At 32.0% G+C, this 10,974-nt stretch overlaps 1 protein-coding gene across 1 annotated transcript; it reads left to right on the top strand.

The window, feature by feature from the left end:
* The first annotated feature begins 3,424 nt into the window (after nt 1-3,424).
* On the top strand, nt 3,425-6,783 carry LOC117919662 (alanine--glyoxylate aminotransferase 2 homolog 2, mitochondrial-like). Its single transcript, XM_034836879.1, has 9 exons — nt 3,425-3,751; nt 4,020-4,250; nt 4,324-4,494; nt 5,164-5,307; nt 5,396-5,575; nt 5,702-5,927; nt 6,033-6,146; nt 6,236-6,322; nt 6,432-6,783. The coding sequence occupies exons 1-9, from the start codon at nt 3,515-3,517 to the stop codon at nt 6,473-6,475; spliced, it is 1,434 nt and encodes a 477-aa protein (XP_034692770.1). The 5' UTR covers nt 3,425-3,514; the 3' UTR covers nt 6,476-6,783.
* The last annotated feature ends 4,191 nt before the right edge of the window (nt 6,784-10,974 follow it).

Below are 10,974 nucleotides of genomic sequence, written 5' to 3'. Positions count from 1 at the left end.
CACAACTTCAAACTCTTTAACGCTTTTTCACCTACTTTGAGCAGCTTGTAGCTAGAGGAAGACGCCCAATAAAGGCAACAATATTTTTAAGTGCTTTACACAGAAGCCACATAAACGAAGCAAAAAATCCATCTGGGCTAGTAGAATTTGCTGCTCTTAAGGAATCTAATACAACATGTGATCATTTCATCCACAAAAGTCTTAATCAATCTTGGGAAAAGCAAAAACCACAGTGCTTAATGAATTAGGCCAACAGACCTAAAGTAAGGAGTGACATGTGAGGTTGATCTTCAGGAGGTTTCCACCTGTATACGCATATATGAAAAGGGTGATGAACCAAAAGCAGCCTGGTATCAGAGAAGAAAATTGTGTAGTGATGATACACAATATATGTAGGGGATTGGAGGAGTGGGAACCCCATCTGATGGCTTCTTTTTGGGACAGTGCCTGCCCTTCAACAGTCGTGATTTATTAAGTTTCAACCCCTTTGAAATTCAATGCAACATTTATGTTGTTCTCAAGATATTTCCCAAGGTTTTTCATTTTGCAATTTTGGCTGAAAGCTGCATTCTAATCCTTAAGATTCATCACCTCAAAAGTCAATTATTAATGCATTAGAGAATGATTATTTTTTTATTTTCTGTTTTTTTTAATAATAATAATAATAATTTTTATACAAAATATGAGAATTCTTAAAAGCTAATATTAAAAATGCAACAATATTTAAAAATTAATTAAAAAAATTAAGATTTTAAAATATTTTTACTATCTCAAATTTTAAAACTTTTTAAAACAATGTTTAATATCATAAGCAAGTCCATACTTTTTATATTTAAAAGTTTTCGTTTTCTATTCAATCAAAAAATTGAAGAAAATGTAACAAGTTAACAAAAAGTCAAAAAAAAAAAAAAAAAAAAAACATATTAAGAAGTAAAAAAAAATTAGCGCGTTATTTTTAGTATTTAGGAAAAGTCAAATATTTTGATTTTTTTATTTAATTAATTTTTTTAAAATAAATAATAAATTTATAAAAAAAAATTTAAAAACAAACCACACTTGCATTTAATCATCATTTACAATGAAATAAAAAAAGGTGGTACAAGAAATGTTGCAAGACTTGCTTAAAAGATATATGATATTAAAGAAATATAAATATACTTATAATTGAATAAAAATATTTCATGTCATTATCATAAATGTCTAATTTTTCCATTATAAAATTATTCAAATAATTTTTTTCTTAAGTTTATAATAAGGGAATAAAATAAACCACAAAAATAATTATAGTAATAAATATATTAGATCTTTAGGTGCCAACCAAAATCTCTTTCTCAATTATAATATTAGTAATAATTCCTTTTTTTTTTTTCATTGGAACTGTGCATGTGTTTTTTAATCTGCATTAATACTATTAATTAAGAGTTCATTTGAAAGTGTTTTAAAGTCTTCTTTTTTTTTAATACTTAAAAAAATAAAAGTATTATAAATATTAAAATCACTTCCTAAAATCACTCTAAATTCATATCATTATAATGATGAGAATTTTATAGATACGGTTTAATTATAACATCTATTTTAACATTTGACTTTTATTATAAGTACATTCCTAAAGGAAATTGTTAGAAGATTTACATTACCTAAAATTAGTAAAAAAAAATACAATAATTATACAAGCTTAATTTATTCATATGAATATTTGTTCCAACCAAAATAGCTTTTAATAATTTTTTTTATATTAAAAAGGAATTATTATTTATTAGGAAAATGTCATAATCATATATTTGATCAACATATTATCATATTTTTGACGATAATATGATCATAGTCATGTGATTTTATTATTTTTTTAAAAATCCTTTTCGTAGTGATTTTGTTTACTAAAAATGCTTTTGAAAGTAATCCTCATACAGATACATTTTTTATTTTTTGTTTTCAAAATTTAAAAATTTTAATAATAAGAGAACATCTTGTATAAAAAAATATATATAAATTTATTTTGACTTTGAAACTCATTTATAAAAAATTTAAAATTTAAAATAGTAAAAAAAATTTAATATCTAATTTTTTAAAATAATTTTTATCATCTTTGCTTTTTAAATCTAAGAAAAAGAGTTGTAATATTGAAATTAGTCCTATTTTTTATTTTAAAAAGAAAAGACATAAGGTTTATCCTAATAAACACCTAGTATTTAGATAAAATAATATTTTAATAATATTTTTTTATATATTATGTAACAAAAAAGTGACTTATAGAAAAATTACATGGAAGAATAATCACCCAAACAATTGAGCAAGAATTATTTAAGTGATTTTAAAAATTTTTAAAAGTGAATTTGAAAAAATTCCCAAATACCTAAGGTGACGCATTGATATTTTATTATTATTATTATTATTTAGTTTTTTAGTTTTAAATTCTGAAATTTTTATAAAAAAAAATATAAGAATTTGATACAAGAAGAAAAGATTTACCTTATGTTTTTTAAAGTCTTTTCAAAATTTTAAAAATATGAGAATGTGAAATTTTTTTTATTTTATTAAATTTTAAAATTTTCAAAAAGTGTTTTAAATTACACAAGATGACATAGGTTACATATTAGAATTCTTATATTTTATATAAGACTTTTTACTTTGAAAAATAAAAAAATAAAAATATATTCAAATATTCACTCGTTTAAAAAAACATTTTTAAATATTAGAAAACAATTACTTCATGTGATTGACAATATATATAATGGAAGTGTTTCTAATAGAAGTATTTTCTTTAAAAATATTTTTTTATAAGTATATATTAAAAGTAGTTCTCCGTGAAATATTATAAGTGATTTTTTTTAACATTTAAAGTACGTTTAAGAGTGATTTAGAAGCAAATGTTTTATTAAAGTTAAAATAAATGTTTGTAATTTCTTCTAACAGCTGGTCAAACGTAGCTTTTGCATTTTTCTTTTCTTTTTTTTTTTTTTTTTAGGAAATTAATCGTATTTCTTTGTATGTATGCATATGTTTTGAATAAGCTTCTATTAAAATACACAAACAAAATTAAATTACATTAACCACTCCTCAACTCTGATCCAAATAAAACTCAGATGAAATTCGATCCAATGTAATTTCAGTTACCTAATAGAATGACATACAAATTTAGTAAGAGCTTAATCATGCGGGAATTGGGCAGGATCAAGTGGGACTAGTCCTATCCAAGCAAGTAGTTTAAATGACTAGTAATTAGGTGAGTGTTTGGGCAGTTAACTCTAGTAGGGATACAAATGGGAACGTAGCCAAACAGCGGAACCCACTATTTCTGCATGTGCAGAACGGAGAGAGCCAAAACCAAAACCAAACAAAATGCAATACAACGTAATACGTCACGAGGATTTCTCTCTTTATATATATATATACGTAGGGGCTTCGCCTCTTTACCTTCGCCAGTCTCTCTCTCTCTCAACACAACACGCTCCCCCATTCTCGGATATCTGTTCCGTTTCCTGAGAAACAAGGGAGAGAGAGGCGCCCAATAAAGATGCAGAGGTTCGTCGTCGGAAGGGTTTCGCAGGAAAAACATTTCCTTCAATGGCGTCGGAGCCTCTCCCAACTCGTCCAAAACAAGGCTCCTCTCCAAGAAAACGACCTCCTTCTCCCCAAAATGCCCCCCTTCGATTACTCTCCTCCTCCCTACAACGGCCCTTCCGCTGCCGATATCTTGCAGAAGCGGAAGCAATATCTCAGCCCTTCCATATTCTGCTTCTATAATCAACCCGTGAGTCCTACCATATGTGTTTGGTTATTCGTTTATTAATTTATTTCTGTTGATTGTGATTACTTCTTTTTTTTTCCTTTACATATATAGGTTTTTGTCATAAGAAATTTTTCCTGGTCATTTTTCTGTTTCTATTTTTTTTTTCCAAATTTGTTCCTATTTATTGTCAATAAATTGTAAAAATATAGATCGTCCGATTCTCTAGAGTGGGCCACGCTCATGTTGCGAACCGTTAGATCTAAAAAGTTTTCTGATGGGATTGGGACAGGTGAACATAGTGGACGGGAAGATGCAGTACTTATTTGATGAGAAGGGGCGCAGATATCTGGACGCATTCGGAGGGATTGCTACGGTGAACTGCGGCCACTGCCATCCCGATGTAGTGGACGTAATAGTCAAGCAAATTAACCGCTTGCAACACTCCACGGTGCTTTACCTCAACCATGCCATTGCTGATTTCGCGGAGGCGCTGGCCTCCAAGATGCCTGGAGATCTCAAGGTATGTATCCAATGGTGGATATTGGTTTGGGGTGTTGAATCAGCAGGGAGGTTGATGGAGGTGTGTTTTGCAGGTGGTATTTTTCACTAATTCAGGCACGGAGGCGAATGAGTTGGCGATGATGATGGCCAGGCTGTACACTGGGTGCAACGACATAATATCACTGAGGAACGCGTACCATGGGAACGCAGCTGGGACTATGGGGGCTACGGCCCAACGTGTCTGGAAATTCAACGTCGTCCAGGTATAGTCCTGTGTAACTCCACCGCTGGCCCATTGACCTTTTGGCCCAACTATTTTTAGTTACCTTAATTTGATAAATATTTGGTAGTACCGAAAATTATTTTGAAGCTGCAGGCAAAATTATATATCAAGGCATGACACTGGTGACAAGAGACCCTAGCGTAAAGAGTTGGTCATCAAGTGACCCAATTCTTCTAGTTGGATAACGAAGGCCCACATAGGTTTGTGTGCCTCATGAAAATGGAGCACAGAGCCCTTTGGCTGACAGGTTTAGCGTGGGTGCTACTGGACCACAATAAAACTGATTTCTCTGGAGGATAGTATGCCACAATCTACGTTCCAATCATATGTGCAGGACTGTTTCAGTCCGAAGTGGGAGTGTTCCATCCAATCTTCTATGTCGATGTTTGTTTTTAAATGGGTGAAAAGGAGGCAAGGAAAAGGAAACAATAAAAGCTATCTGATGATGACAGTGACATTTTAAGTTCTAAACTGATTTCAGTACTTCCTAGTGCTTAAATCGATTTAAACTACTAATTATCAGGTGCAGGAGTGGTTGTTTTGTTTTATGGCAATGTTTTCTCTGAAACCCAAATGAGGATACAATTTGGGACCTGCATTGATCAAGTTTTCTATGCTTTTCACATGTGTTTTTTTATGGGGCCATCAGACCGGAGTTCATCATGCCATCAACCCGGACCCGTACAGAGGTATGTTTGGCTCGGACGGGGAAAAGTATGCAAGGGATGTCCAAGATCTCATCGACTTTGGAACATCTGGCCATGTAGCTGGTTTCATTTCTGAAGCCATACAGGTAAGTGCCATGAATTTTAATCTCTGCTTTCCTTGGTTTTATTATTTTGCCGGGTTGATTTTACTTGAATGATTTGTTATGCGTGCAGGGAGTGGGTGGAATTGTAGAGTTGGCCCCAGGTTACTTGCCTGCTGTGTACAGCAGCATAAAGAAAGCAGGAGGCCTTTTTATTGCTGATGAGGTTCAGTCTGGGTTTGCTCGCACTGGGAGCCATTTCTGGGGATTCGAATCTCAGGGCGTTGTTCCTGACATAGTCACCATGGCAAAGGTGCTTCATTTTATCTTCTTTTTGTTTGAGTAAAACATCCCTTTTGCAATGCTGCTGGGTTCACTAATCCTGCTTATAGAAAATGGTTTTTATGTGCTGACTTGGTTCCTTCTGTGGTATTCTTAGGGTATCGGAAATGGCATTCCCCTTGGTGCTGTAGTAACTACTCCTGAGATTGCAGAGGTCTTGACCCATCGCAATTACTTTAACACCTTTGGTGGAAACCCAGTCTGTACCACTGCAGGCCATGCTGTTCTGAAAGTAATCGAGAAAGAAAAGCTTCAGGAGAACGCATATGTTGTTGGGTCATACTTGAAGGAGCGGCTCCTTTCCCTCAAGGACAAATATGAAAGTAAGGGTGAATTTTTCCTCCCCCTTGTGCAGTATGTATCTTCTCTCTACGGTCCCTTTTAATTTTTTCTGACGATGGCTGAGTGTATTGTAATCCTGTCTGCAGTTATTGGAGATGTGAGGGGAAGAGGGCTGATGCTTGGAGTTGAAGTCGTCACTGATCGCAAACTAAAAACTCCTGCAAATGTCGAAATTCTGCATATAATGGACCAGATGAAAGGTCTGTATTCTCCTTTCTCAAATTTTACTGCCTGTCTGCTTTGATTTGTTTCTAATCTAGCTACTAATTTACTGGTACTGTTTTAATAGAAATGGGAGTTTTGGTGGGGAAGGGCGGATTTTATGGAAATGTTTTCAGAATTACGCCTCCCCTCTGCTTCACTAAGGAAGATGCAGGTAAGATTTACTCCTCACGTACACACTAACGATGGTAGCAACTAGCAATATCTTATCCCAAATAACCTTCTTAATCTATTGATTATGAACCGTAATTCTTTTGTGGCAGATTTCTTTGTGGATGTCATGGATTATGCAATGTCGAAGATGTGAAGCCTAAATTTCACAGCAGATAGATTTTTGTCTGATCATTTATAAATTGATCTAATCTTCCTTTGTATATCTTCTCTTCTGTCATGTACATGAAGATGATTAATATACAGATTTCCATTTGCATAAATTGCAGAGGCCTTGTACAGCAACCAGCCAATTTATTAGACTAAACTCCATGGGCTCACAGACTAAACTCTTTCCCCCCAAGAAGAAATGCTCTCATTCAGACAAGTTCTGCCTTCCCAACACTTTCATGCCTAACTATAAGACTATAAGATTGTGAAGAGCATTGTTCTCTATTCTCTAAAGTTAGCTCTGGTGATAATCTCCCTTATAATATGTATATAAATGCATGAATCTACAAAATCCTTCAAATTGTATCTGATTAAACCATATGTCCATAGAAAAGCCAACTCAAATTCATTGGAAAAAAGTATTACAGGTATCACATGATAAAATGGTTAGTGTTACATGCAGATCATCCTCAGATGACTAGGTTTACTAAAACCCATTTCTCAAAACTACTAGGCCTTTCACCCATCAACAGCAATTTCAACATTATTTTCTCAAAAAAAAAAAAAAAAAACCAACCTCTATCATGTATAAAACAACTCAAATGAAACTTCATTTTAGCATATCAAATATATATGATATGTTTAGAATCTTTCTAATGAAAAACTATACTAATCATAATAATAATAATAATTACATGAGAAATTTTCAATTATCAAGAAATATTTATTTTTATTTTATAAGTTTATAGAAGTTCGTGATTTAATTATTGGAATATTAGAAGTTTTAAAATTAAAAAGTATTTTTAGTAAACAGATTTTATAATTGTGGGTTTCATATATTATATATTATAATTTAAATTATTATTTATAGAATTTTGGAGAAACATTTTATCTAGTATATGATATATTAGTTCAAGGGAATATTTTTAAAAATTGATTTTTATCTTAATTCATATTTTTAAATAAATCAAATCTTGAAATAAAAATCATCAAAACAATTTTACAACTTTAAAAATTGTTTATTTCAAAAGAATAAAAGGAGAATAGAGTTTGATTAGGCTCATGAGAACTACAAGAATGAAAATTTTTGGAATGTTAAATATAAAATATGATTCTTTACTTAAAAATATCCTTCATCTTAGAAAATACACGAAAATAGATATCAAATGTAGTAGTGTTGCCAGGAAAATATTGTAAGGAGGGAAGATCCAGGAATACATTTTAGTCACAAAAAAATTCAGCACTCTTTAGCCAATAGAGGTAACCATACAATCGTTTTTAGAAGAGCTTCTCAAATCCTCACTTACACATAATTTTTCTAAAACTTTGGAGGGTTCACGGGGAAACTTGCCCTCTTGTCCCCTCCATCGAAGGGTGGTTCATTGGTGAATTGGGTGTATGTAAAAATTTTATTTCTTTATAAACTAATTTGGGTTAAATACATTTTGCCCCTCAATCTTTGACGTGTTTTATATTTTATCTCTTTATATTCAAAAGTCATACTTTACCCCTCTAATTTGTTAAAACATAACACTTTGCCCTATGTGAAACCAAGGTTTGGTTGATCTTGGTTTTGATGATAACAAAATAAGATTTAAAACTAATTATTATATTTCAAGTATGATTAGATAAGACAATTTCCAAAGTGGCAATCACAAAGACAAATTAAGCCAAATAAAAATCATTAAGAAGAAGAGACATTAAAGATAAATGTTTTTCAAGACTCAACCTTTATAAAATCTCTTTGTAAGGTTATTGTTGCACTAAGATTTTCATGTATTACATTCTTTATTTATGCAGCAAAATCATTCAAGAGTTATTTTGTTTTAAATATTTTAAAATTGAATGATTTCATGTTTTCAACTAAAGCTTTATGTCAAATGTTTTTCAAACTTGTTTAAAAGGTTTTAAATTGAAAAAGTTGGTTGTTGAGCCAAAAATGACTCAACCGGTTAAACCAGATGAGGAACCGGTCGAGGGATGCAAAAAAAAAAAAAAACATTTTCTCTCTTCCAGAACAGTTGTTCAATCGATCAAAGTTGAACCTCAACCGATCGACTCCCACCTCAATTGGTCGAAACCTAATGATCACCTGCCAAGTATTAAATGTTAACGACTAGTCAACCAATCGAACCCCCAACGACTAGTTTGACCTTTTTTTTTCTCTATAAAAATGCTTCAATCTTCATTGTTTCATAAGTTTAACTTTTCTAAATCTTTCTTGAATATATTTAAACCTTGAGAGAGTGTTTTTTAGTACACCATTATTCTAAAACTTGCATATCTTTAGTGCACCATTCAATCCTAGTTTTCTTATATCATTTGAGCTTAAAGTTTTGTACTAGGATTTTATGAAATTATTTATATATCTTTGAGAGGAAGAATCTAAGTGTGAGGTATCACTTAGGGATTCTCAAGTGTGGGGTATCACTTGAGATGTTGTTCAAGAGTGGTGTATTTTTTTAAGATTGTAAAGGGTGCTTGGAGCCAAAAGTCCAAGAAGGTAGACTGGAACCATAATTCAATTGTATTGCTTGAAAACTTAGTTTGGAAACCTTAAAATAGTGGAACCTCAAGCTTGGGATTGAAGCTAGAGGAGAATAGATGTAGATCGGGTTGCGTCGAACCACTATAAAAATATTGTGTTTACATTCTCTTTTCTCTATTATCTTAATTTATATGCAATTATTTTTATATTATTTTATTATATATTTGCATATAATTATCTCTTGTATTCACATAATTTAAATTTACAAAAAGAGACCATCACCCTATTCACCCCCAACCCCCTCTAGGGTGATTACCATAGGTTGGATTAACTTAATTTTTCTAACACCCTCAATTACAAACCTTTCATAAAATTACCATAGGAAGTATGACAGCTTCAAACTTGGATAATAGATATTTTTTATTATATTTAAATTTTGTTTATTTACTTAACAAGTTGTTTATTGACTTTTTAATAAACTGGGGGATGTGAAGGCCAAAGTGTTGGATTTTGAATGTAAGGGGGAAAGTGTGACAAAGTAATTTTATTGATTTTCAATGGTTGGAATATTGAAAATGTCAAATAGTTGCTTCTTATTTTTTAATTCCATGTGTTTATTGCAAGTAAGTGCAATGAGTTCGAGATTTATTATTCTCTTACAATAATTAGGATAAAATTACAGGCCGGATTGAATGTATCTAAGATAACTAAATATATACAATAAAAAAATCAATTCTTATTGAAATAGTTGAAATACAACATCAAATTGTTCACAAGTTTTTGTGAAGTAAGACATTAATTCTATGCTAGTTATTAATAACACTGCAAAAAACTTTACTGAAATTCACATTATTGTTGTTATTTTTAACTTAGCTAATAAGAGATTTAAGTCATATTAGATATTTACATCATGATTTCTACTTTGTGAATTCATGCTTCATGGGATCTTCACAGAATGAAATGAATTTATGTTTCGTGAAATGCATTGAGATTGTTCTCTCATTTTGTAATTTTGCAGTAAGAATCCATGTTGTAATCATGTTTTTCAATTCAAGCAATTGAGCTAGATATGTGGTGGAATGACACCCAATAAAAGGAGCCACGTTAAACCCATGACCTGCCAAACAAACAGTTTTTGCAGGAAAATCGCCATTATCATTACTTGCAAATGGAATAAGAATTCGTTCACCACGAGACATGTTCTTCGAGAGTTTGCATTCAACTCTCAACATCATCCATTCTAATTTAAGCTTGAAAATTAACATGCATATGAAAATTGTTAACCAGTACGAGTATTCATCATTCTATAACATCCGATGAAATGCTGAAAATCAACCAAACAGCGCAATACAGCAAGGTAAAATGCAAAAAGTAAAAAAGACGCCATAATTATCATTCAAAAATAATCATACCTTGAATCTCAGGCGCGATACACCATGATGGACATTGGAGGATACATATTGGAGACTGCGACGGGCCGCCGGATGATGAAGCCGGAAAATTGTATGGCAGATGAGAGAATGGATACTAAATCCACCAACAAGTGAGATAGTTCTCGAAACAGGCTTATGCTCTTTCTTAGAATCACGCTCGTCAGTATCCAAGCTGCATCCTCAAATCTCGCCATGGTTTTTTCGCTTCTCTTTGTTTGGAATCTTTGGATTGCGCCGTGGGTCATGACATATGACCTCCGCTGATTTAGATTTGATTTCTACCGCTTACCGTATTTCATTATTATTGTATCAGTGATTCAGTATCGGAAATTCATTTTGATTTTATAATTACCCAAACGCCCTTTTGTTTGAAAATAAAAGAAGTATCATTGTCAACGTAATGTATTTGATTGCTCCATCATCCTCTTTGATATTTGATTCGATGGTGGGATATGGTTCCCAGGATCGATTAAATTTTTTTTTGTAAACGAGGGTATTATGGTAATTAAGGATTTGACTTTGTCAGGAGGCAGATGAGCACATTGTGGAGTCATCCCGAGCAGG

The sequence above is a fragment of the Vitis riparia genome, chromosome 8, assembly GCF_004353265.1.
Source record: "Vitis riparia cultivar Riparia Gloire de Montpellier isolate 1030 chromosome 8, EGFV_Vit.rip_1.0, whole genome shotgun sequence".
Classification (NCBI taxonomy): Eukaryota; Viridiplantae; Streptophyta; class Magnoliopsida; order Vitales; family Vitaceae; genus Vitis; species Vitis riparia.
This window is presented reverse-complemented; position numbering and strand designations above follow the sequence as displayed.

Coding starts and splice junctions, on each gene's coding strand:
- LOC117919662 (XM_034836879.1), top strand. CDS start 3,515: ATGCAGAGGTTCGTCGTCGGAAGGGTTTCGCAGGAAAAACATTTCCTT. Junction 5,928..6,032: donor CCTCAAGGACAAATATGAAA/GTAAGGGTGAAT, acceptor TCCTGTCTGCAG/TTATTGGAGATGTGAGGGGA. Junction 6,147..6,235: donor TATAATGGACCAGATGAAAG/GTCTGTATTCTC, acceptor CTGTTTTAATAG/AAATGGGAGTTTTGGTGGGG.